A 27,219-nucleotide genomic window follows, 5' to 3' on the forward strand; every position below is an offset into this window, starting at 1 on the left:
AAATCCCCACCACTCACTGCTGCTTTAAATGACTTTGTTTATTGCTATTACCTACCTACCTCCTGAGGACATATGAGTCCGCTAACCCAATCCATACACATATCATCTTACGTGAGAGTTGAGGTCTTCAACATTCTAAGCAGCTGCTAAGTGGGGAAGAAGCTAGTGTGAGGCCTTTGTTTAACCAGAGTGGGTTGAGGAAAAGCACTGCTACTTGTGGTAAGCAGGAATCAGTGTGGTGTGGATATTCCAGCTGTTAACTCTGTTTCAAAGTCAGTGAGACATCCATGTCTGCCTTCATTTTGGGTAGAAGTGCCTTGCCCTCGAGTCCTTATAGTGTTTAAGTAACCCACGTCTTCCCCATTTTAGACAGGGGGACTAAGTGAATACTCTGGGCATGGTGAGCATGGTATGGTCCCCAAACCAAGAGCTCATGACTCTGGCTCTGTTTTATGGTGAATTGCAGTGAACTATTAGGATCCTATTAGGATCTGATGCTATAGCACATGGGTATCTGATCCAAAATGTAAGAGTGGTCCAATGGGAGTGTAAATTCTCTTCAGGAGAAACTTGGAGGGGAAACTCTACATCACTTATGATTCCACTCAATAAAGGTTGGCAGCTCAGTTTAAATTCTTTAGCGACATTTAAATAAGACTCAAAGTGACACAGATGATATATCTACGTATATGTATAAAATATGCACTCTCCCAGATTCATTAAGAAGTGATTTTGTAATAGTACTGATTTAAAGCCATGCCCATTTTTTGCAAAGTAGTAGGAATTTATAACTCTTTATGATATAAAATAATATCAGTGGTCTTTTTGGAAGAGCTTCACATAGTTTTATAGAAGACTCTTAAAAGAGGAGAAGTGGTAAAAAGGGAAATTTTGCCATACCTCAAGAAAAATGTGGTTGCTTTCACCTTGAATTTTTATAAGAGATCCTTTCAGTTACACCATAAAAGCTCCCAAAAGCCACAGTTTTATGGAAGAATATAAAGATGAGGGAGACTGGCCCCTTCCCTCAGAGGAAGACAAACGCTGCTGTCTGGTGTGGAGGAGACCTGAAAGCTGCTGGAGGACCCCTAGGTTTTTCTCTCCCCAAGACACCCCAAATGGACCAAGCTTTGTGCTTCTCAGAAGGGAGAGAGGACGCACTGCATCTCTTACCTGGGGCAGAGTTCCCTTCACTAATGCTGGGATATCGGCCTTGGAGTAACCAATGGCAGCTAGGCCATCATCAACATCCAGATCGAATAAGAATTTCCGGAGTGTGTCTGCCAAAATAGGCCCAGCATCTGGGATCCTGGCAGTGCGGGTGTCAGCTCCTAGAAGACACAAAGTGCTGACTGTAGAGAGAGTCTGTATAATTCAGTCACAAGATAGATGAATATATAGCCTACCGCTGGTTCCCTACCACCAAGGACAAGGCTACTGCTGTGCCACCACATGGAGGCCAGCCCAGTGATCGACTCCGCAGTTCACAGATGGGCCAGGCTGGCCTGCAGAACCCCAGGATCCTCTGCAGAGAGAAGTTGGCTGGTGGGCGGGGGGCTAACTTGGCTCTCACATTTCCAATGGGCTGCTTGCCCCTGGTGTGGTGGGAAGAAGAGGAACTAAGCCAAGAAAAGAAGCACAGGGAGGAGACCAAAAAAGAAGGCTGGTGTTTGGATGAAGAGGAAGGAGTGTTTGTAGGAGAAAACACAGCTTATATAACTTTCAAGGCTTGGGATTTGCTGACATCTAGAGGTATAGGTGTTCGATGTCTTTCCTCACAGCAACGTCTTAGGAAAAGAAGACCAACCCTCTGCAACACCTTGTGAGGCAAGGACATATAGAGGTACAAAAGCTCCAGCACTGACTGCCCAAACAGAGGAAAGTGACAAAAGTGGATTATGTGGCCAGGGAAGGAAATATTTCCTCTCTATAGCTATAAAACTTTTTATTTGGGGCTCTGTTGCCAAGGGGCAGGGTGGGTTCCTCTAAATAAACATTACAGAACCAGTCAGACAGAACTAAGAACATAAAGACTCTCAGAAAACAGTATTTCCTACGTAGGTAATAATGATGTTGGTGAAGGGGGAAGAAGATCGCCAAGGGTTGGAAATTTGTAAGGGCAAAATTTGGACATGATTAAAAATTAATCACAGAGACAGTCTGGAAGAGCTAGGGGTTCTGTCCTCAGGCAGGGTAGCAGTGACAGTTCCCAGAACCTTAGCACTCCAGCCCCACATCCATTTTAGTCAAACACATTCACTGCCAGGAAGTGAAGCACTTGACAGACAGATGTGGCATTAATTATTATTCAGAATGCTTCACGTTGAGTCTGCTTTCTCTGTATTGTTCAAAATGAGACTAGAATGTATAGTTTACCTCCATACTGAAGCACACTATTAGTCTTAACCTTTTTCTTCTACGACAGCAAGAACTGTTTTAGTAATCCAGGAAAATGTATAAATAGAACCAGATATGGGGCTAGTTGGGAGAGAGGGTGGATGGAAGGTAAACCGTGCATGACAAGACCAGTCTGTATTACATAGCGGCAGCTGAAATATGGATTAGGTGGAAAGGTGACACACGATACAAGGTTTATGAGGTTTTTATGTTCCTGGGATTGCTGCCATAAAACACACCATCAAAGCCTCTGTGTTTTCCTGTGAAGTGTTTTAGAAAAAAAGAAAGGATAGGGAAGAGAATAAATTGGTATAAAGCTAAGAAAATATAAGATTACATAGGAAATTGAAATATTTAATGGTTAAATATGGAATAACAACAACACTTCCTATGCAAGGAGGGTTCTTCTACTCTGAGTTTTGTCTATCAGAGGGGTTGCTTTCTCAGTGATGTTGTTGGTTGCCTGGAATTTTAACTTTGAGTTCTCTAAGACTTTCCCACTTACCATACATCCATCCTACTATTTGGGCTCCTTCCTACTTACATTGCATATTTACAAGGCATCTATCTGAGTCCCCAAAATGGCTGAAAAACACCCCCATCTAAAAGGCGAAAGGAACACAAGGTCCTTGGTAAGGTTCGCACCGTATTTCCAGCAGCCCAGGAAAATGAAACCCCTGCACTGCTTTTCTACCCTGCATGTCTCTCATTAGGATTCCCAGCACAGCACAGCACCTGGAACTCTGCGAAAGCACAAAATGTCAGTGTGAGAGAGAAGGGAGTCAAAGAAGTGTACGTAGAAGGAGTCTGTGGTCATGCCTACCTTCCTGGAAATAACCTCTCCAACGGCTGGAGCTAGAAGAGCATAATGAAGTTTTATTTTTTGCTTTTCCCTTCCTACCCTAAACACAAGTAGGGGAATAAAATGTTTGGAAAGTTAATCAAATACTCAAAGTCTACTTAAAAGAGTTCTCGTCATAGAAAAATTACTGAAAAATTTTACTAGCCTGAATATAATTTTATTTCTTGTGAGATTCAAAGAGCACTGTAGGTGTCTTGTTATAAGACACTCTATTCTACAGAGTAGCCAAGAAAATTCTTCTTTTGGGATCTTTTTAATAAAGTTTCTAGTTGTTTAGATTTTCTATTACTGGGAATGCACAGTTACTTCCTGAATTAGATTCATTTTATCACCTTGATAGGAAAAACCATTCGCAACATTAACACTATGTAAAGAGTTTCATGTTCTTTGGGGATGAAAAGAAGAGAAATATTATCACTACAAATTTAACATCAGCAATATTTGGTTTCATTTTATTGTTAATGGACTATTGGAAGCAAAATTACAGAATTTTAATGATAGGTAGGACTTTAGGCAGGTGACTCGCATTTTATTACTAAACTACTTCAAAGCAACTTTGTGGGTATTATTATCCTTTATGGTTTATCTTCAGAAGCAACCCTATGAAATGCTCCACACATGCGGGTCACAGATTTATGAGTATTGGTTCATACCCAATATTTCTGCCGTTTCCAGGTGCCGTTCAGGAGACATTTGTGCTGTGAAGGTGAACACCGCTGGGGAGGTGAGTACCACAGAAAGGCCATGAGGCTGAAAAGAAACAAAATATGGTGACCAATGGTGCAAAGTTAGGTCTTTAACCTGCATATTCTAGGTATTAAATTACTTTACCCTATACTCCAAGCAATCAAGAATTGACAAATATATTTGATAAATACATTTATGGCAACTGCAAAGATATGAAATTTAATTAAATAATTTATTATGATTTTACCACCAGTGGGTGATCCACATTATAATCCTTTGCTTTATATGTCTTCACTAAGCCTGAAATTGGGTAAGACATTCCATGGCTAGAAAAGAAAGAAAGTCCTTATGTTGACATATAGATATCAGAAATTCAAGTTAGCAAAACAAAGATAGTTTTATGGGAGAGTCCTTAACAGTCTTTTGAAAATATAATTATCTCACAAAGGGAGTTATACATTCTGTTTTCTTTGATACAACAATATATTATTATGCATCGGACATTTTGAGTAATCATTAACAAAACCTTTGAAATGTTCAAATTCAAATGCTTATAGGATTGTATGTCATAAAAAGTGTTGCAGAAATTGCTTCACAAACACATTGATAACCTGATGATCTTGAAGAAATCAAGAATTTACTTTGAAATTTCTTTAATAAGCTTCAGGGCATGTGTTTTCTATTTTGCTCTGCACTTGCCTTGGCAGTGTGCTCTTCCTATACAAGCTGACAATGTGGGTGTGTTATGAGCCAAGATGTGCTGCATTAGAATGCAAGCTGGACCCTCCAGTGATCTGTCCCATCAATAACTGATACATCCTTTCAAATGTTACATACTAATAGAGTTGAATCATAAATGGTATTGTAGTTTGAAAGGTTGGTAAGAAAAGGCACCATAGTTTTTGTGGGATTCTTTTAATTTGTTTTTGAAAAAAAACTTTTTTTATGTTCTCTTGAATTCTTAGTGAACAAACAGGACTATATTATAGTTTATTAGTCATACCCAGAGATATATATTGTGAGAAGCTTATATATTTATTATTAAGATCTTGAAAATGAAATGCTTTACAATAGTATAATGGTCTGTAAATCTTTTAATGTGGATTATGTGGGCTTATTCAGCAAATGACTTACATTTTATAGGAAGACAAAGTATTCTGGGGAACTGCATGATTATTTATTTAAAAAAGGTATCCCTTGCCTACCAAATTTTGTGAGATGAAGCAGAAGCTACTGGTTCTCTGAAATGCTGGATACTTAGGAAAGTGCTTTACCTTTCTTGGGTTTCACAGTATTTGGAAAATCATTGCTTAGTGTGTTTTCATGATGCGAAAGGGTTCATGTAGCTTTCAAAAGTAACTTTCTAATGATATCTAACAACTTAGTTTGATTTCTTTTAGGAGTTGTATATGTTCTTTGTAAAAATTAGAATGGTCCATAATCCTATTTCTTAAAGATAATCATTATAGGATATTTCTTCTAGTCTTTTGATGCATACCTTTAATTTATGATTGTATATACATAGTTTCAAACATTGCTTTTGCTATTTAATATTCTTTATAAATATTTTCCCATATCATTTCCTATTCTTCTAAAACATTTCTTTCAATAGCCTTATTTTATTCTCTGAGTACTGCGATTCAGTTATCCATTCCCAAACTGTTGGAAATTTAGGATGATTCCAAATTTTCAATTATACATACAACTTACGTGAATATTCTTAGAAAGAAATACTTTGATCATATGATGATGATTTCTTTAGGCTACATTGATAGAACTAAAATTAGTGGGCCCAAGGATATAAATAGTTTTCAAGCTCTGGATAGATTTTGTTCACTTGCTTTTAATTTATTTATTAATTTATTTTTTAAAGGATTTATTTATTTGAGAAAGAGAAAGAGAGAGAGAATATGAGTGGGATGGACAAAGGGAGAGGAAGAAAGAATCTCAAGTGGACTCCATGCTGAGACCAGAGCCCAATGCAGGGCTCAATCCCACAACCAGGAGATCACAACCTGAACTTAAACCAAAAGTTGGTGCTTAACCAGCCATGCCACCCAGGCACCCCATTCACTTGCTTTTTAGAATGGTGGTATCAATCTGTGCTCTCAGCAGCCAAGTTTGGGGGTGACTTCACTGTACTCTCCATAGCAAAAGCCTATTCTTTAATTCTCAGTGATTACGGGTATTCAATTTTAAGACATCATACCAGTAAAGTTCTGATCAAACAAGTCAATTCTAGGCTACTGACAAAGATTTTGATCCCTTTCTTTTTGTGAGATTAGGATAAAAATTCTTATATTTGAGGTTTCAAAAATCTATGACACATGGGGAGGATGTGGAAAAGTCAGAACCCTTAGCCACTGTTAATGTAAATGTAAAATGGTATAGCTGCTGTGGATAACAACAGTAGTTCCTCAAAATTTAAACATAGAGTTACCATTCCACTCCTACTGAGTATTCCTCACAAAAGCTTGTACACAAATCCTGCTCCAGGGAGGAAGCCTAAGACTGCTAAGAACGACAAACCACTCCTTGCTTGCTTTTCATGATTTTGCCTGGAGTAAGGGTTCCTGTTATGAAGTAAGAGTATTGGCTACCCTAATAGCCAACAAGTGGAAACAACCCAATGTCCATCTTCTGATAAACGGATAAATAAAATGTGGTATATCCATACAGTAGAATGTTACTTGGCAATAAAAAAGAATGACATATTGATGTGTGTATGAATGAACCATGAAAACATTATGCTAAATTAAAGGCACAAATGACCACATATTATATAATTCCATTTACATAAAATATCCACAGTAAATCTCCAGAGATAGAAAGTAGATTAGAGATTTATAAAGAACTTATTAAACTCAACAGCAAAGAAACAATTCAATCATGAAATGGGCAAAAGACACAAACAGAAATTTCACCAAAGAAGACATAGACATGGCCAACAAGCACATGAGAAAATGCTCCACATCACTTGCCATCAGGGAAATACAAATCAAAACAATGAGATACCACCTCACACCAGTGAGAATGGGGAAAATTAACAAGACAGGGAACAACAAATGTTGGAGAGGATGTGGAGGAAAGGGAACTCTCTTGCACTGTTGGTGGGAATGTGAACTGGTACAGCCACTCTGGAAAACTGTGTGGAGGTTCCTCAAAGAGTTAAAAATAGAACTACCCCACAACCCAGCAATTGCACTGCTGGGGATTTACCCCAAAGATACAGATGCAGTGAAATGGCAGGATACCTGCAGCCCAATGTTTATTATTATTTTTTTTTCAGCCCAATGTTTATAGCAGCAATGTCCACAGTAGCCAAAGTGTGGAAGGAGCCTCGGTGTCCATTGAAAGACAAATGGATAAAGAAGATGTGGTCTATATGTACAATGGAATATTACTCAGCCATTAGAAACGACAAATACCCACCATTTGCTTCAACGTGGATAGAACTGGAGGGTATTATGCTGAGTGAAGTAAGTTAATTGGAGAAAGACAAACATTACATGGTCTCATTCATTTGGGGAATATAAAAAATAGTGAAAGGGGATAGAGGGGAAAGGAGAGAAAATGAGTGGGAAATATCAGTGAGGGTGACAGAACATGAGAGACTCCTAACTCTGGGAAACGAATAAGGGGTGGTGAAAGGGGAGGTGGGTGGAGGGATGGGGTGACTGGGTGACGGACACGGAGGGGGGCACTTGACAGGATGAGCACTGGGTGTTATGCTATGTGTTGGCAAATCGAACTCCAATAAAAAAAATATACAAAAAAATAAACTTAATCTGCTGAGGGTTTTCACCATGAAAAAAAAAAGAAAAGAAAGTAGATTAGTAGTTGCTTAAGACTGGGGGTTATAGGAGGATTGATGGGTAACAGTGAAGGGGTATGGGATTTCTTCTCAGGTCAATCAAATGTTTGAAAATTGATATGGTAATGGCTATACAAATCTATGAATATGCTAAAACCCACTGAATTATACATTTTAAATGGGTAAATTTTATAGTATGTGAATTGTATCTCAATAAGGCTGTTACCAAAAAAAATCTATGAGGGTGCCTGGCTGGCTTAGTCGGTAGAGCATGTGACTCTTGGTCTCAGGGTCATGAGTCTGAACCCCACGTTAGGGGTAGAGTTTATTTAAAAAAACAACTTAAAAACAAATCTATGACCCAATAAATTACATTTGAATTAAGAAAATATTTCAGGACCCTAAGTTAAATTTCTTCTTATGGCATATTTAGATCTTACTACTTGTCCTAAGTTATAAACATTTTAAAAATGCTAATGCTTTTCTAAATAAAAGCAATAGCTTAGGTGAAGAAATAAAATCTCAAATTGCTCACCACAGATGAACGCCAGCATTTCCAAAGCCAATGCCAGCAAAAGCACTTGCCAAGTGCATATTAGACCTTGCTTCAAGATCATCAGGATTTCTGACAGCCCTGTGGATGATATGAATACTTACATCAACGTTGGCATTTCCTACTGAATAAAAAGCTGCCTTAGGGAAAGATCTGGGAAAAAAGAAATTCTACTCGGTAGAAAGAAAAATTAGGCAACTTATTCAAATGACATCTTGTCTTCTAAACGAAAACCGAAGGGAAACATATTTTCTCATCAATGGTTTTGGGCAAAGGCATAATAAATATGCTGTCAGGCTGCTCATGTGATAAAAGTGCCAGCGGAAGCAAAGCACTGACCCTTGGATTATGAGCTACTCTAGGAAAGTGCCCTGAGACTCATTCTTCTTCTTCATTTGTCAATGATCTTGACGGCAGCTGTGAATGGACTTCAAGTAAACATATACTCAGAATGCACAGAGCCCAGACTGGTTCTCTGAAATGAGTCCTGGTCACCTGGGGCTGCCTGCAGGCTAATGGTAGCCTGCCCTGCTGTTTTTCTTTCTGTGACACTGCCCCAAACAGAACCCTCTGGAGGCCTCTTTTAATATCTGTGGAAGTTACATGTTATTTTAATATTTATCATTGTGGAAGTGGGATGTTATTGTAGGACAAGGCTTTGCCTGCTGTAGATGTCCCAATGCCACTTTGGAAAAGCAAATTCTCAAAGGCCCCTTGCAGATGCAGCTAAACCATCCTGCACACACTTGCTTAGAAATCCTGCTCCAGGGAGGAAGCCTAAGACTGCCAAGAACGACAAACCACTCCTTGCTTGCTTTTCACGATTTTGCCTGGAGTAAGGGTTCCTGTTATGAAGTAAGACTGCTACAGCCTTTTATCTCCTTTCATTTGGAATGGTTAGGCATCTGTGGCTCCTTTCCAAACCCAGTGCTAGTTTCTTATTCCTTGAATAACAAGATGAAAGAGAGCAGATGATGAGGCTTTAGCCTTCCCTGTTCTTTTTACCCACTCACCCTTCACTGTGCTTTGCCAAGCCTTCTGTCCTTGTCATGCACACTGGCTGACCATTATCTGGATCTGCATCTACCCAGTCAAACGCTACCCTGCTCCCTGATGGCTTCCAGAAACAGTTCTGTGTTCCTTTCCCCTGCTCTTACTATAAAATGTGGTCTGTGTTCCCTCTCTAGTACAGTTTCCAGCTCGGGGCCAGAGGAAACACTGCATTCACATCCAGGTCCAACCTGATGCGTTCTTTCCCTCCATTACATGTTAAGTATAAAAGTGAGTCTGACTTTACATAGGTCTTAATGTCTCAGGGATTGGCTTTCATCTCTAAGTATAGCTCTTAGATATACTAAGTATATTTCTAAGTATATCTCTGCTCTCTTAGGAGCCAGTCATGGCTACATCATTCATAAATCTTTTGAAAGCTTTTAGAAAGCTTTTTATATCTCCTAACTCTATACATGTATCTCTTAAATTTAGTTCATGTTAGTTTGCTTACTTGGTTGACTCTGTGTGCCTTTGGACAGGGCCTGCATGAGCACAACCAACATCTGCCTCTCTGGGTCTCATTTCCGCTCTTGGGGTAGCCAAATCTCAAAGGACATCTCCCCTCACCTGAGCTCTCATTTCGAGGCTTTGATGAATAATCCTTCTATATGCAACTTTCAGAAATCAGGGGCTCATATTTTGTTCCTTTGCCTTTGCCTTTTCAGACTGAAGGATTCAGGTTTCATCTGTCCTCCTGTGCGTCCCTCCCCATCCTTTTCATCTTTCTGGAGCTTGCTGGACTCTGGTGCTCCTCTACACCCAGTGGTTGATCTTTTGATGAACAGACTTGCTCAGGATATTTCCGGATCTAGCATACTACATTTTATGTGAGGGTGGAATGTGGTTTTTCTGTTTTCTTTTTTTTTAAGATTTTATTTTTAAGTAATCTCAACACCAAATATGGGGCTTGTACTTACAACCCTGAGATCAAGATTTGCAAACTTTACTGACTGAGCCTACGAGGCGCCCCTTCTGTTCTGTTTCTGTCTCCTCTGGGCCACATACCTCTTTAGATACTTAGCGACGATCCGTAGTGCGTGGACTGCCCAAATATCGCTGATTGGGTTGCTGCCCTGATATGCTGGCCGAGTGATAGGATTTGAAGGGCAAGGGCTCCGCATGTGGTAGGGGAGGGCAGTGTAGGATTCCAGGGCATGGCTAACAGGAAATATTTGAAACACATAGATTGAAAGTACCTTTCTCTTTTTTGCCCTCCATTCAGATTACAAACTCTTTTGGACATGTTAGGTATTCATTCCATTGCAGATATGCTATGTAGCAGTGATAATCCCAGTACATCCCACCAGGTCAGACTTTGGCCTCCAACAGTCATTGCTTATTATAGAAATTAACACAGTGAAGTTTATACGAATAGCACTACAGTGTTTTTTGACCAGTATGTGTTACTGGATTACATATGACTCCTTTCTAGTGCAAATAAATCAAATAAATCTCTAGTGCAAATAAAAATTTTTATATATTTGAGTCATGAAGAAAAGCACTGAATCTAAAAAATGATTTCCTTGCTAATATATTTACCATTTTATACCTTGTACTGATCAAATATCATATTACTTAAGGAGGGTTGAAGTTACATTGTGCCTCCTATTGAGAGTATGGTGCAGGGGGTGAGAACACAGATGCTGGTGTCAGCTGTAAATCTTGCCACAAGACCTTCCTGCTGAGGGCTTGGGGTAAGTCACTACCTACCCTGTGACTCTAAAACAAGGCAAATAATAATATGTCTTCCTGGTGCTGCTGTGAAAATTAAATGAGGTGGTACATGTAAAGCACTTAAAATAATAACTTAGAATAGTCTGTTGTAAAACTTACAATTCACCATTATTATTAATTTTTACCCTGAAAAAAATTCAAATTTTTTTCTGACATGCCTTAAACTAAAGGTTGGCTATTTCAAGAACCAAGTTTCAGAGTTTCCTTCACCTGCTGGCCTGCCATCAATTCTAATAAAGAAAACACATAACCATCTAGATCAATGATGCTTTGGGAGCACACTATAACATGAACTGTTTTGGGCACGATAATTCAGTCTTAAAATGGAGAATTTCTTCTATACATGAGAAGCAGATAACAGCTTTTGAACAAACCGTTGAAAAAAATTTTAAGTAAAGTTGGTAGATGGATGCTGTGGCCTTATGGTTCTAAATCTGTGGAATCTGTGCAACAATGCAAGAATGAGGCATCCATGTCAGGAGAATGGGGTGGCAGTGAGTCCACTGAGGTGTAGTCAGACCCCTAACCTGCATGCATCTCAATTCTGAGATCAAGAGCAGATCTGTCTCTCAGGGTCAGACTCCCAGAGTTGAGCTCACAAAAACTGTATGTAGAACCTAGAAGTCTGATTACTGATTTATTGAGATTGATTGATTTATTGATATGACTGAGAAATACAAGGAAATGTACAACTGAGGGGCACAGACATCTAAGCCTTTTGATGGCATCTTTTCTCCCTAACATGAGGTCCTATGGATGCCAAGTGATGATCAGAAGGCCTATGGAGTCCGAATAGAGGGACCTGCCTATAAGCTGAATACATGGGTGTGTCCAGCTTCAGAACAGGCCACTTGGCCTCAAAGGCAGATTCCTCAGGCTAGGTGTTCTCTCCCTCAAACAGTACTCAGAAGGACAACTACCATCAATCTCCTTTCTTCTGGGACCACTCTCCCTTTGATTGACAGTGAAGTCTTTGGGCCTATGAGTCATTCACTTAAAGGTGACTGTTTTGGTTTATTATTTATTTAGTATGTAATTTCCAATCAGAGAGGGTAATCTTATTTCTATTATTTCCAAGTTATTAGGGATGACTCTTCAAAGTACTGACAATGTTAACCGGGGTGGAGTTGGATAAAATTTTCTCCGCTTTCTTGGCAAGCAACATAATGTAGTGAAAAAAGCAGACCATGGACTTGGGTAGATCTAGATGTGAATCCTGACTCTGCTACTTTCTGTTTGCATGAATTTTATTGGACAGATATCAACCAAATACCTATGATGTGAGAGTCACTGTGCCAAGGGGCAGGAATGGAGAAGTCAATAAGATGGTCCTCTCCTCATCAAACTCACAGTGCAGTGAAGGAAATAGACATGAGAAGTGGAAATGTCCTAGAAAGAATGTATAGGCCACACAATGGGGAAGAGCAAAGAATGGATTGGCCAGTTGTACTTGAGAGGAGGAAAGGGGGAGAATCAGCAAAGAAGAAGAGTCATCAAGAAGAGAATGATCCAGTGGAACTGGAAGATGAATTCTCCAAACAGATAAAGAGCTAGCATTGGGAACATTCCAGGGCCAAAGAGACCTGGCCTTCAGGCATTAGGCATGGAAAACCACTGTAAGACTTGTCAGGTAGAGGTGTGTGTATGTGTGTGCACATGTGTGTATATGTGTGATGATTATATTGCATTCTTAGAGCTTGTTGAGGCCAGTAGAGAGGACAGATGGAAGGATTATGGGATGGAAACAGAGAGACTGATGTGGAGACTACTGCAATTATGTAAGCAAGAGCTGGGCAGGTATGAACCAAGGTGGGAACAATGAGGGTCAAGAGGAGGGAGCAGACAGGAGAAATTCAAGCAGGACAAGTGGTAGGAAATACTGGTTATATGTGGGCATGACAAAGAAGTTCATAGTTAAGGGACTCAGGAGAAGCTGTGAGGTGGTAGGGTGGTGGTGGTGGTTAGAGAATTATCAGATTTCATCAAATTTAAGATGCCATGCATTATAAGACACACCATTAAAATAAAGGTAACACTGAGGAAGAAAACCATACTGTCATACCACAGATTTTAGGATGTGTTCTCAGTTCGGAGATGTTAGAATGTCAAAAAATGAACACATGCAAGTGGATGAAATAGGTAGTTTGGGACCTGCTCAGTGTGAAGTGTCTGTGGGTCTCTGTGAGGACACTGGAAGGAACAGCACTCAGGGATCCATCAGTACATGCAGCTGAGACCAATGGAGCATGCACTTTGACGCTGGGAAGTTACTAAACATCTCAAAGCCTGGTTTCTTTTTCATATGGCGCAGAGCTGTGGTGAAGCAGTGAGGTGTGTAATGTGCTGCCACGGTGAGCAAAGTCCAACTCAGGAGATATTAGCTCCCTTTCCTGCCCTCTTCTATGCTGTGGCATCTCTGGCTATTCCCTGCTTCGTGTAGCCATAGAGGCAGGTGTTGTGGGTCTGCCCGCCAGCTCCAACTGCTCCTTTCGCTCTGTCCCTGTGGCAGCAGCTGTGGCTGGCATGGTCTATCCTGAACAGCGGGTCTGTGGCTCACCCAGGAACTCACCTAGTCATCAGCCTTTACACATTCCATGTTTTCATCTAGGAAAGTGGATAATGATGGCCAAAGCTGAGGATGTTGTGGAACACTAATCAATGAATGAAAGCAAGTGCTTTTAGCAAGAAAATACTGTCCATAGACTTAGGTACTGGAAAAGCCCCTCCAGATGACCCCAGTACCTACCAAAGCACATCGAAGCCACTGTTGGCAACCACCCGGTCAGGCATGTGCAGGGTATGCAGAGGATCGATGAGTCCCAGTGTTGGTTTGATGGCTCGCGAAGCAATGCCTAAGACAGGGATTTTCAATAGAGGCTATAGGTATGGACACCATTAAAAAAATTAAATTATTTTAGGATTTATTAACAATTATTAATAATTTATTAACAATTTATTAACAATTTATTCTTAAAAATTAAAAATATGAGATGAGATTCATTCTCATGATGGGAGGCAGCAAGAAGAGTGGAAAGAGATCTGGAGTCAGAAATCTAGGTTTTTCAGTGGATATGAAGCTCCTTCTGGTTTGAAAGAGCCAAGTGTGCACATCTCTTCCCAGCTCTGGTTTGAATGATGTCACAAGCTATGGTGGGAGTATCTATATCAAAGAAATTGGCTAGTACTACAAGTTGGGGCTTATTTACTGATTAAATTCCAGAGAGCTGGTTTACTAGCACACTACTGGTTTGGGTCCTGGTTCTGCAACTTTCTATGTATCTTTGGGCAAGTCACTTAGTCTCTCTGAGTTCTCTGTTTAGATTAGATCATAACAATATAGGGCTTCTATCTCTCATAGCTGATAAAAGGATCATATTAGAAAATATTACATAAAAGTCTCTGAAAAACTATAAGGTAGAACTCAAGTATTGGCTACTATTATCTTTAATAATGTCGAAGGATAATGTAGTTTAATTTTAAAAAGAAAAGTTACTATAAATATGCCCTCGAATATCAATTTATTATGCTACAAAGGGCTGGGACCTTTGGATATTTCTGGAATTATGGGAATGCTTAATATTTCGATTGGGGTAGTAGTTACACGGGTTTATCTATTTGTCAAAATTCATCAAACCAACACTTAAAATGTATGCATTTTATTATATAAAAATTGTATCTCAATGAAACTGATTTAAAGTGTTGAAAAAAAATGTTGAAAAGATGTCCAGGAAAGGGAATAACCATTCACTACTGACATACAGGTACTAACTTGGGCAGAGAAATGGCCAATGAAGATTATGGCATTTCAGTATGCTTTTGTAGGTAACTGTCTAATAAACTTCAAAGAGAAGTTAAATTCTCTTTGAAGTTTATTAGACAATTTCATATTTTTATATGTATTGAAAAAAAAAAGTGTGTATGCATACATACCCTTTCCTTAAATCTTTAAGTCCCTGATTTTTAAATATTAGGATTAAAGAAAAGAAGGTGGGGTTGAAAGGTAGGAGAGAGAATTAAACACAATTTTTATAGGCACAGTTCTTACCAGTTTTCACTTTCAAGGGTTCATAGTCAAAGATGGCAACTCCTGTAGTTTCACTCCCAGTTCCTGAGGTAGTTGGGACTTGAAAAAAATAATATTTAAATAAAGCATCTAAATAAGGGTCAGTGGAGATATTTAATTCAGCCTTAGGAAGCAAGGACCAAAGTTAGAGAAGGAAGCTTTGATGCCCCTATTGCTCACCAGATGTGTGTATCTATATTAATACACATGTATGCTTCACATGTGTCAGAGTCGTGTTAACATGCATGCATAATGGTATGCCTGTCAGCATTAACATGCATATTTAATGTGTATATGTGACGGCACTGTCTGCATTAATACACACACGTTTCACATGCATGGTGTCCATGTCTGCATGACATGTAGGCATGTCTAACAAATATGTGCACTTTGATGAGTATGTGTGATATCTGTACCTGCATGAACACATATGTATGATGTCAGTGCCTGTGCCAACATGTATATGGGAATGACATGTATGTATGGTGTGTATGTTTAACATGCATGTGTAATGTCTGTTTCTGGGTCAACAGCGAGGAACTCTGGGAACTCTAGCACCAGGACTTAAGCAGCTGCAGCTGGGTATTCAAACACAGGCTGCTTGGCATCTCGGTTAGAAAACTCATATTTGCCTTCTCTAAAAGACATCTTTATTCCCTCTTGGCAGCAAGCACAGTAACGTTCTGCCTTCGCTGGGCTCCGTGGTTTTGTAGTTCTGTCAAGTTTCTAAACTTTACTAATCACCCCTCTGTGTGATGCTGACACAGTTTCACCAGAGGGTTCCATTTGCCAGACATCAATTATGTTGCTCCCTGCTGATTTCTCATTCACGTCAAAGCAGTTCATCTGCCTTCAACTTACTCCTATACCATCACAAGGCCCATTCACAGTGGGGGCTTATGGGGGGAGAAGAGAGAGGACAAAACTTTAGACAGATATTGTCCAGTTACCAGTTAGTGCATTTTAACTATAAAACTTTAAACAGTACTATGCTAACAGCCATAAAATAGGAGGGAAGAAACGACCAAAAGATTCCAAGGTCTGCGTGGACAGATAAGCTATTTTGCTTTGGATTTGCGTATCTGTCCCCAGGGCAGCCAAAGAGCAGATGTTGCCCAGAGTGATGCAGCCATGCTGGCCACATGTCCCAGAGCAGAGACAAAGCCCCAGGTCAGCTGAAGAGCCATTGTGTGGAAGAAAGGGTTGAGTCAACATCAGAAAAATAATAGCCAATGTTCCCCTTATACTCCACAGTGGTTGGCAAAATGGGACAAAGCAGAGAGGGGTTTAGAAGACAAACCTGCCATTAGAGGGATATGATAATATGCGAACGATAACCTTCCCTCCTCCTTTACAAAGTGATTTCCTAGCATAAATCTGCAAACTTTCCTACCACTGACCCAAACTGCCTCCCTCTGTGCAATAATGAAAATCAGGATTTTAAACATAAGTGAACTGCAATCTATTCTGCTCTCTCAACAATGTACTATGCTGACATGAAGAAATCAGAAAGCTTCAGAAATGTATACCCTATAATTTCTTGCTTTCATTTTTCCTAAGGTCTTTTGCCAACTGCAAAATAAGACAGACAAACAACAGTCTTTACCTGCAATCAGAGGCTTAAGAGGCACAGACACAGGCTTTCCTTTCCCAATGGGGGCATTGACATAATCTAGGAAATCAGAGTGAGGGCTGGATGCATACAGATTAGCAGCTTTACAGGTGTCCATGGTGGAGCCACCACCAACAGCAACGTAGGCATCAAAAGCTCTCTTTTTGACAAACTCAATAGCTTCCATGAAACTTGGAGAAGGGAAAATAAAACCCATTATGTCATATTTTTTCAGGAATAAATTGCCACATAATTAAACAAGGCATGGAGCAAGTTTTAGGCAACAGTGATACATGTTGGCTTCTACAGAAAGTAAATAACAACAATAAAATAATACCTTCTATCAGTTGGTTCCACCCTCACATTATTGTAAACCTTAAAATTTATGCCATTCTTCACTAAGGAATCCATAACCATTTGTACAGGAGGGAGTTGGGAGAGGTTCTTGTCTGTCATCAAACAAACATTTTTAGCACCCATGTTTTGTAGGTCCTAAACAACAAAAATAATTTCTAATTAGGTTTAATTGACTGAGAACCATAATAGACTCTCTCTGGCAGACTTAACATTGTACATTTTTAAAAACAAAGGACTCAATTGTTGTCAATTTGCACTTGTTTTAAAAGATATGTAACATTTATAGTGGAAGATTGTGGAAATTTTAAATACTTGCCATTCCTACTTCCTTTGTAACTCCGGCTCCATATCTAATATTTGAAACGGCCATCTGGAAAAAAAAAAAAAAAAGATTTAGGTGTAGGGTGTGTTTCATTTCTAAAAACCTATCAATGAAATGAATGTTTTTTTTATTGTATAGAGAATAAAGTAGATATTTCTTTGCATGGTCTTCATTTTAATTTATGACTCCTGAATTAGGAGGACACAAGAGATTTAAACAAATTATTATATAATAACAGTGTGATAAAAATTCGTAAGAATTCATTGCTCTTTTATCCTTGGTTCAAAAGATTACTTGGACCTCTTTTGGGATTGTTTTAATTGCAAAACTAAAGAAGATGTAACATACAACACATATAAGTTGGAGAATTTGTATAACTGGGAATTTGTCCTATTTTGACGGTTGAACAAAAGTCAGTATTCTAGCCATTACTCATGTTATCAGAAGATAACCCTAACAAGGTACTTTGCTATATAGAGTGATCAAATAATAAGATTAGGGAACACCAATTAATAGATTTCAAATGAGATAATAATGCATTAGCAAAATAGTATTTTTTCAAGTCATTCATAAAAGAAAGAATGGATTGATTATATCTACCTCAAAGGCATAATCTGTTGTTTTCCCAGAAGGTGGAAATCCAGGAGCTAGGAATATAGAAATTTGTATCAGAGTAAGCCTCAAAAACAAGGGAAAAATATTATTTGGTAGTAAATTGGTATTTCAGCAGTGAACATAAGCATTTCCCTTAAAGAGCCTTACCTAAAAAGAAAAGAAAAAGCCTTACCTAAAATATATTTTCCAGTTTCATTGTTGCCTGTCAAATTTTGAAATTAAAACCTATATTTTAAGAGAATGTAGTGCTAACCTGATGCTGATTGTCTGAAAATGAAGCCATTTAAAATATTTTCTTCATTGAAATTGAAGTCTAAAAATCCTCTAGAAAAAACAAACCCTCTAGACTGTGGAGTTGGATTACTGTTGGAGAACAACCATTAGTAAATTCATTAATTAGAGTCTTGCTTACAGTTCTTATAACAACTGTGATCAGTTGTTTGCATTAAATTTTTTTCCATGGAGGAAAAAATTATCACAGTAAGATATTTATATTTTTCAAGCTAAAGCCTGCAAAAACTTAGTTTTCTTTGTGAAATTTAATAAAATTTTGTACAAACGATATTTCTTTGTAATGTATCAGGTTCTAGTTACGGCAAAAATGATTTCCTGTTGTATTGGAACAAGTAGTTCCACTTGCATCACTCCTGGTCAGTGAGATTGAAAAAAAATCTACAGCAACAATTTCCACTACCATTTTTTTATTTTTAAAGAACAAGTGACCACAACTAGACAATAGTCTACTTTTGGCTTTCTAAGGGCAAGGGTATCCTTAATGAAAATTCAAATTTCTTTGATTCTTATCAACTTTAAAGGAATATTCTATTCTTGCTACTGAAGTTTAGGAAAAGACATAAATTGAATCCTAGAAAATAGTGAGATTATCTTCCTTTAAATTATTAATTGTATTCTCCCAAACAGGAGACTACTAATTCTTTGTTGAGATCAACTAAGAATTGGAAAGAACCAGCTGAAGACAAAATTCTGCATATGTTCATGAGGACCTAAAAGGCTGAGCATGCTTTCATCTAGTAGACAGTCAGTAATGACGGGAGGTCCCTTGGCTTGTCCTAAATGGTGAGCCACACCAGTGGCAGGAAAAAGTCTTCAGTCACTCTATCTGTTCTGCTCCCCAACAGGCTTCTCTAGGGTTCTGCTTAGTTTCCTGTACGGGCAGGCCCTCTCGTTTCCATTCTCACTGTGCTGTTTAGATTTGACCTTTCCTTCTAAGGGGTGAAATCAGTTTTTGTGTCAGTAATTCATGTGACATTCTGAGGACACATTGAAGCTACAATGAGCTTCCTGCTGCTCTTCGGACAATGGAGTTGGGAAGGATTAAGACGTTTGTGGGAACTGCAAACTTGTCATTATTTTAAATTACTATGAAATAGAATGTTAGTTTTTTTAACTGATACAAGTTTTTTTCTTCTAGGAGCGTCTGGTTTGTTCTTTAGCCATTTTCTTTCCTGAGATGTATCAAAACCTCCCAAAGATTTCATCTTGATTAATTCTGTTTAACTCAGACTACCTTAAAATCATATCTGTGCCACCAATTTTAGCTTTGGCAAATAATTCTATTTGAAATAGAAAAACATAGCATTAAATATATACTTGAGCCAAGCATATAATCAGTAGCATACGTTCAGCTACCATCATATAATCAGAACTACCTATTACCAGTTGCAAGTGAAAAGGCAACCATTTCAACTTTCCTCTCACATCCCTTGATTTATCCTTTGCCCAAGTATTATGAGTGCCAATGGAGGGATTGGAAATTTTGGCCACCTTAAAAACACAAAATGTATTATTACCTTGGGAGTAAGTATGAGAATGAGTTGGGCACTGGCATCTAGGGAAAAGGAAAAAAAGTTAACCCGGAAAACCAAAAGATAGGAGGCTTTAATGTAATCACATTGCATTCTAGTCTTGAGATGCAATCAAAGCAGTAGCTGCTGGCAAACGCTACATGGGAAAACCCAGAAATCATCGTGGACGAAAATCCACTCTGAGTCTTTCCAGGGTCGCAGGGTCATTCCTCCAGGAGTCATTCAATTGTTCAGGGCTTGATAAATGCCTGCGGGAAGCTGAGAGAAGCCCTCTGGGGATACAAAGTAGTTTGAGGTGGGGTCTCAGTGCTCCTATGAGGTCCCAGGTTAGGAGCTTTGACCAAAGTGACCCAAGGTTAATTACTCAATGCACCTGCCTTCCCCTTCCCCTCCACCCAGGGAACTTGTGTTTTCCCATTTTCTTGAGCCTGACTCTGGCCCGGGCCTCTGAGAAGCCCTCGGTGGGCCTGCAGGCCTCGCTGGTGCCCACCTGGGCCCTCCATCCTTTCTCCGCCGGCCCCGCGCCCCCACCCCGGGCTCCTCCACCTGCTGCTCCCCTGCTCGCTCCCCAGGGGCCTGAAGTGCGCCCAGGCCCGTCACTCTCCCCTCCGCAATCCCTCACGCCTCCGCGGTTCCCAGTCCCTTCTCCACCCTTGGCTCGGGCCCCGCGCAGTCCCGCTCCCTGCCGTTCGCGGGGCGCTCCAACCTCGCAGCGGGGCTTTAGGTTTCTGTTTCCTGCCAGATGACCTGGTCCCAGAGGGGTCCCCGTAGACACGTGAGGCCGTAACTGCCCCGTCCTCCATCTCCCACCCCTCCCCACCCCCCTTCAAATCTGGAGCGAGAACATCTGAGGGGCAGAGTGGAGAAGGAAGCGAAGTGTTGAACTGCAGGGTGGTCGCGACCTCCAAAACCGACGAGGCGAAGCGGACGTGAACGCTACCGCGAGTCGAGGCTGCCACCTGCTGGACACGCCTGAGGACGCCACGTGCGGAGCGTCCCGGAGCGCCCCGGCCGGCCTGAGCCAGTCTCAGGTGGCTGCAGGGCAAACAGCAGGCAAGGCCAAGTCCTTCGCAGGTGGGCTTTCTTTGGAGAATTTTCCCTGCTTTGCACCCTCCAAGGACCAGAAAGCGGAGGCAAAGGGATGAAAACATCCAGTCTCAGAACTTTCCAGTACCTCGGGCTGTGGGAACACAGGCTTTCTACACCCTTCCCCTCTTCTTATTTTATATTTTAAGGTTCTGAGGCCGCCTCAACTAATCATTTCTACTTCTTACTTGTGGTTTGAATCCCATCCTCTTTTGCCTCCTTAGTACTTCTATCTGTCCTGTGTTCCCGGTATTCCCCCTCACTCAATCTTTGTCGTATTTAAGAGTTTGATGCTTCAAAGCCTCAACCTCTTGTCCCCTCTGGCTTGCTCACCCTCTCTGGGTCTCCTCCCCTGGCCTAGGTCTGGTGGCTCTATTTTCTTGCCTCCCACGCATTGCTTGGTCCCCTGAAATCTGGCTGTTGTCTCAGCAAGTCCCAGCTTTCTTGCTGTATCCTTATTCTCAGACCCACCCCCCCACCAAGCACCTTATTCTCCTAGCAATGAACACTGTGGGCCACCCCCTCCTTGGGTGGGTGAAATGCTTTCCTCATTTTCCAGGACTCCCTACTCTCCTGGGTTTCTTCTAATTATTCTTTCTCCAGCTCCTTTTCCACTCCACTCATTCCTTAAATGTTGGGTTCTATCCTGGGCTCACCCCTCACCCTTTATAGCAAACCACCTGTCAAGCCCCCCCCCCCCCGCCCCCCCAGTATTTCTATACCCAAATCCATCCACTTCTCTTGGGTCCTCTGCCAATCTCTGGTTTCAGTGTCATCTCTCATCTGGATAATGACAGTGTTCCTAACAAGCTTCTCTTGGTTCTACCATTGCCACACAGTGGTCAGGGGCTTATTTCCAATGATGCTTCACTTCCCCCTCCCATGGCTCTTTGGATAAAGTTCAGATCTGGCCCTGCCTCACCAGCCCAGCTAATCTCTCTAGCCTGGTCCCTCGTCTTGCTCCATCTCTGGAGTTCTGGGAAAATTTGTTCTTTTCCTTGAATGGGCTACATATTCTCTTTTGTGCCTCCAGAGCTTTATCCTTGTTATTTCCTCTGCCAGGAACATGTTTCCTCCTCTTCTTCTGCGTAATTTGTGTCCTTTCCCCCTGGGCAAGCCTGGAGGCCCCAGGCAGGCACTCTCCCTCTGTGGTCTGTACCATGCCTCCCTCCCCATTAGAACCATTATCACACTGTATTATTGGTATTGTTGTGTGTCTTTTCCTGCCAAGACACAGAACATGAGCTGTGGTAGGGAGAACAGATTGTGGGCTCCCCCACCTTCTTAGGATAGCCGGAAACCACTGATGGGGCTTTTCTACACCTCCTGAGAAGCAGAAGAAACCAGGGTTAGAGCAAGGCTCTCATCTCCCCACCCTCTGGCTCTGGCCTGATGATTCTGGCCTTCCTCTGGGTATCACTGGCCAAGATAAACTGGCCAAGCTTTCAACCAAGGTCAGCCCCTCTCCTGTCCACTAAATCTTAGCCTGCTTCATTTAGCTGACTATACCTGCTCTAATTTCTCTTTTCCAATTCTCTCTGGGACCCCATCCAACTGACCTTTGGGCTATGACTCCACTAACAGCTTACCAGGTCACTAATGCCCTTCACCTTGCTAATAAACCACTCAGTTCTCAGTTCAGTCCTCATCTTGCCCAACCTGTCAGCGGCATCCTATTCACTCCCTTCTCTCTGGAAACACTTTCTTCCCTTGCCTTCCAGGCTGCTCCTGGCCTAGTTTCTTTTCATGCTATTTACTCTGAATGCTGGAGAGTCCCAGGGTTCGGCCTGTGGATCCTTCTCTTTTCTTTCCACTCTCCCTCCCTGAGTGACCTCACCGTGTCACATGGCCTTGAAGGCCTTCCATGCTGATGGTTTCCACTGCCATCGTTCTGGTTTAGATGTCTTGCTTGAACTTCAGATTCAGTTGCCTACTTGACGTCTCCACTCAATGTCTATTAAGTATTTCATATTTTCCCTGCCGAAGACTCAGCTCCTGGTCTTCCCTTAAAGCCTCTTCCCTACCCCAGTTTAATGGCAACTTCATCCTTCCAGTTGTTTAGGACAAAAAACCTCAGGCTCATCCTTGGCCACCTACCCACCCCCTCCTGCCCGGCCCTCAACATCTCTGACCTCATGTTGCCCTCACTCACTCTGTTCCATTCACCATGTTCTGAAACCATTCTTGTGTTCTCCGCCTTCAAGTACCTCCCCAGAGAGCCACATGGCTCAGTCCTTCCTTCCACTGGTCTTCCAGTAACAGTTGCCTTCTCAGTGTGGTTGGCTGAGACCCTGAGGATATTCAGGTCTTAATACCTGGAACCTGCAAATGTTATAAAGCTAAAGGAATTCTATAGATGTGATTAAAGACTTTGAGATGGAAAGATTATCCTGGATTATTTGGGTGGACCAAAAATGTAATCAGCAGCAGCCTTATAAGAGAGAGACGGAAGGAGATTTGACATAAAGAAGGTCGACGTGACCACTGAAGCAAGTTGCTACATTGCTGGCTGTGACAATGCAGAAAGGAGCTATGATCCATGGTTGCAAAAAAGGGCAGCTCTAGAAGCTGGAAAGAGGAAGGTAATGGATTCTCTTCTAGAGCCTCTGAATGGAGTGTTGCCTTTTTACACCTTGATTTTGGTCCAGTAAAACGAATTTTGGGAAAAATTGGAGTTAGAGTTTCAGAACTCTAACAGAATAAATGTATGTTGTTTTAAGCTACCAAGTTCATGATAATTTGTTACAGCAGCAATAACAAACTAATAGGTCTTCTCTGGCTATCTTCTCTAAAATTGCACCCTCTCCTCCAACAACCCATCCTCCTTTACTTTCTTTTTAATACCTATCAACATGTAATATGCTCTACATTTTACTAGCTTATTGTCTACCCCATCTGCCCCACCTTCACACTTAGCACCAGGTATGTTTTGTTTCTTGCTGTACCCCAGGGATGAGAACACTGCAAATCTGCAGTGAATGTGGAGTCCTTCCTTCCTGGCCATGTTCCTGTTCTTTAATACTGGCTCCTTTTCCTCCATTCAGAGTGCAAATCATTTGCAAATCCAAGTGCCTAAGGAGGCTGGTAGATAATGTAAATGAGAGATCAGAGCTGCTGGCAGTCTGTGTAGCTCTTGTGCAGAATGAGTGGTGGGCTGTATGCCAGGGTGTCTCAGGAAGCTGAAATGCTTGCCGTGTTCAAAGAAGGCAGCCACCACTTCACTTCAGCCCCGGCAGACTTTCCAGATGAAATGTGGGCCCAATGATGCCATTTCCCAATTTTCCAAGATTTTTATCTGAAATTTCCAACTTTCTAAATGCATAACCTATTAAAAAAATAAGCTCCATTTTGCCATTCCTGCTTTAACACTGCTGCTCTTGGGGACCTCATTCTCTTCTTTGCAGTTTCCAAAGACATCTGCTTCCACACCTAGTTTCAATTGTCCGCTATACACGTGACTGAGTTCCAATTCACTTCTGAGCTCTAGAAAAATATAATCAATTACCTGTTGATGGTCTTCTTCACCTGGATATACCTGAGACATGTCCAATTTGAAGTTCCTAAGGTAAGTTATCTTCCTCCTAAAGCTAACCCTCTCATAGTCCCTATCTTGGTAACTGGGCCTAATGTTTACCTGAAACCTTACCCAGAAACTCCAACCTTTCTTTCCATCTCACTAATCAGATAGAAAATCCTGATTTTAACGAACTCTTCAATATTTCTCATATCTACACCTTGTACCAGCTGCTTCTCCTTGGTACCTGAAGCCATCATCTTTTAGCTGGAGCATTACAATTACTTCTAGTCTTTCCTCTCCACTGTACACTGCCACCAGAAAGCTCTAACATAATTCTAATCATGCCACCCTCGTCATTCAACCATTCCAAAACCACGTTCTACAGGACACTGGTTCCAAGGGATATGAATGCTGTTGCTAGATAAAAAACTTTATGATAACACAGATTTAGAACAGAGTTTTTAAAAAGGTTTTTTTTTTTTTTTTTTTTTTTTTTTTTTTTTTTTTACCTTGTAGGACTTTTCAGAGCCTTTCATGTGCTAATTACCCTGACTCCACAAAAGCACTAGGCTTTTGAGCAGTTACACATTTATTTAGCCATGGACACATTTAGCTTTTTTTCCATGAGGCATCACAAAGTATTAGTGTTTCACAGTGAGAGCTATTGCTTCCATAGCTTTCCATCATCTATAGGACATAATTTAAATTCTTCAGCATAGGACTAAGAACGGGACTGTAAAGCTAGAATATCTGGGTTCAAATTATGACTGTGTCATTTGCTTAGCTGTGTGACACTGGACAAATTCCTTTTTTTCATGATTTTATTACTTTTTAAAATCTGTAATATGAAGATAATAATACAATATGGCATAGGGTTGTTGTAAGGATTACAGGACATGTAAAGTATGTAGGGCAGTACCTGGCACATAGTAAGTGCCTAAGGAGTGCTATATTCTTGTTCAGGGTCTGTCTTCTCCATCTTCACCTCCTATGAAGGTAAGTCTGGATTTAATTACTTTTAGATCCTGGAACTACATCTCTTGCCAACAGTGCTGCTCTTCCCAGTCACCAGAAATTCTTCTCTAGTCCCCCTTCTTTCACCTTATCTCTACTTGGTAGCTCAAAATTTTACATGTTTTCCCAGGCTGACTTGGGCATTCGCACATTCCACAAGTATTTACCAGGTGGCTACTATACACCTTGCATTGCTAGAGGGGGAGTCAGATATGTAATAACGTTTAATACCCTGACTCCTTGCACATGCCAGGGCGGCGAAGCTCCTGGTGATTTCTCACATCTGTCTTTCTCCTCTGCACTCCCTGTCCCCTGCGTTCCCCACAGGCCCATTTCACAAACCCTGTCCCCTCATCCAACTACCTGCTAGACTTTAAACTGCTCCAGAGTCTTTCACCTTTGTATCCCCAGCACCTAGAATGGTTTTTGGCACAAAACATACACCCAGTAGAAATGTGTTGATGGGGTACGTGAATCTGTCTCGGTCACTGCCCTGCAATGGCTGTCACTGCACGGGACAGGCAGGCACCGTCCTCTCCCGGCCTTATATCCTTAACGGTAAATAAGCCGGGTACCACCGCCTCGGTGCTCTGCGCGTGGTTGGGGCACGCCGCTACCACCCGACCCACCTGACCACGGCTCCGACGTGGAGCGGGCACGCGCAACGCTCTCCCCTTCCCCAAGGTAGGACACGTGGGGCCCGGGCGGGTCGCACCCAGCGGGGCTGCGCGGGCCCGGCGGCATCCTCCGGTCCCCCGCCCGCCCCCCGGCCCGCCGGCCCCCCGGCCCCGCACTCACGCTGCTCGCTGCAGGAGCCTCAGCAAGTGCGCGGCCCGGGCGCGGGCGGCCGCAGCCATGGCTGCGCAGTCTTCCTTCCAGGAGCCGCCCCTCCGCCCCCGCCGCCGGCCAATCCCGGCGCCGCCCTCCCGCCCCCGCCCACTCGGCCGAGCCTGCCCACCCCCTCTGCTGATTCTCCGGCCCCGGCGGTAGCCTTCTTTGAATCAGGACCATTTTCCCACGAGTCAAAATCTCATCCACCTCTGAAATTGCCTTAAAGGTAACTGCTCTGTAGGATCTTTGGTACTTCCTTAAGTCTCTCTACTTAAACGCCTTTATTTCACATGTTGGGTATAGGGCAAAGGGAGAGAAACGAGGGCTTTTCCCACTGATTCCTTTAAAATGCTACTTTGCCTTCCTATTTTCCAAATAAGTTATTAAGACATTGCATGTAAGCTGTTTTAATAATAAATAAAGACCTTGCAAAAAGCCCAGGGATTATTTTATACAGGGCCAGGGCTGTGTGCAACTGCTAAATCAAAAGTCTAAAACAAAAAAAAAAAAACCCAGAAAACTCCCAAAACAGTAACAACGAAACACCCTGGGCAGTTGAGAACTTAAAATGTGTTAAGTGCTCTAGAATAGCTTTTGGTGAAGTTAAGGTACCGTTAAATGGTTTCATCAGTAGTCACCAACTTTTCATGATCACACTCTAGGCTTAGCAGGGCCAAGTGTTCCACCTCACAGTGGGAGAGCTGATCAATGATGGCAAAGTTCAACTTCAACTTAATCACAAATTATCCTAACATAGTATCAATTTAACATCTGTGTTTATAGTAATATATGTAATTTGAATTAATCTTTTCTTCTATAGCAATTTCTAAAGACGACATAAAAGTGAGGCAACACTGAAAAAGGACAAAGTGAACT

General features: G+C 41.4%; 1 protein-coding gene across 9 annotated transcripts in view; it reads right to left on the reverse strand.

Moving 5' to 3' along the window:
- Positions 1-26,427, reverse strand: part of ADHFE1 (alcohol dehydrogenase iron containing 1) — a 42,843-nt gene extending 16,416 nt beyond the window's left edge. For 2 of the 9 annotated variants that reach the window (XM_077876745.1, XM_077876749.1), the window contains exons 1-13: positions 26,311-26,427; positions 19,881-19,918; positions 18,055-18,101; positions 17,449-17,502; positions 17,113-17,267; positions 16,770-16,966; positions 15,146-15,223; positions 13,847-13,952; positions 10,372-10,524; positions 8,296-8,394; positions 4,194-4,272; positions 3,913-4,009; positions 1,174-1,331 (exon numbers count right to left, since the gene is read on the reverse strand). In XM_077876745.1, coding sequence (XP_077732871.1) covers positions 1,174-1,331; positions 3,913-4,009; positions 4,194-4,272; positions 8,296-8,394; positions 10,372-10,524; positions 13,847-13,952; positions 15,146-15,223; positions 16,770-16,966; positions 17,113-17,267; positions 17,449-17,502; positions 18,055-18,101; positions 19,881-19,918; positions 26,311-26,369 — 1,320 coding nt within the window. In that variant the 5' untranslated portion in view covers positions 26,370-26,427. Of the gene's footprint in view, positions 1-1,173; positions 1,332-3,912; positions 4,010-4,193; positions 4,273-8,295; positions 8,395-10,371; positions 10,525-13,846; positions 13,953-15,145; positions 15,224-16,769; positions 16,967-17,112; positions 17,268-17,448; positions 17,503-18,054; positions 18,102-19,880; positions 19,919-25,875; positions 26,100-26,310 lie in introns of those variants that run through there. The other 7 variants (XR_013367241.1, XR_013367240.1, XM_077876746.1 and 4 more) reach the window with 6 other exon arrangements.
- Between the last annotated feature and the right edge of the window lie 792 nt (positions 26,428-27,219).

Source organism: Canis aureus, chromosome 28 (assembly GCF_053574225.1).
Source record: "Canis aureus isolate CA01 chromosome 28, VMU_Caureus_v.1.0, whole genome shotgun sequence".
Lineage (NCBI taxonomy): Eukaryota > Metazoa > Chordata > Mammalia > Carnivora > Canidae > Canis > Canis aureus.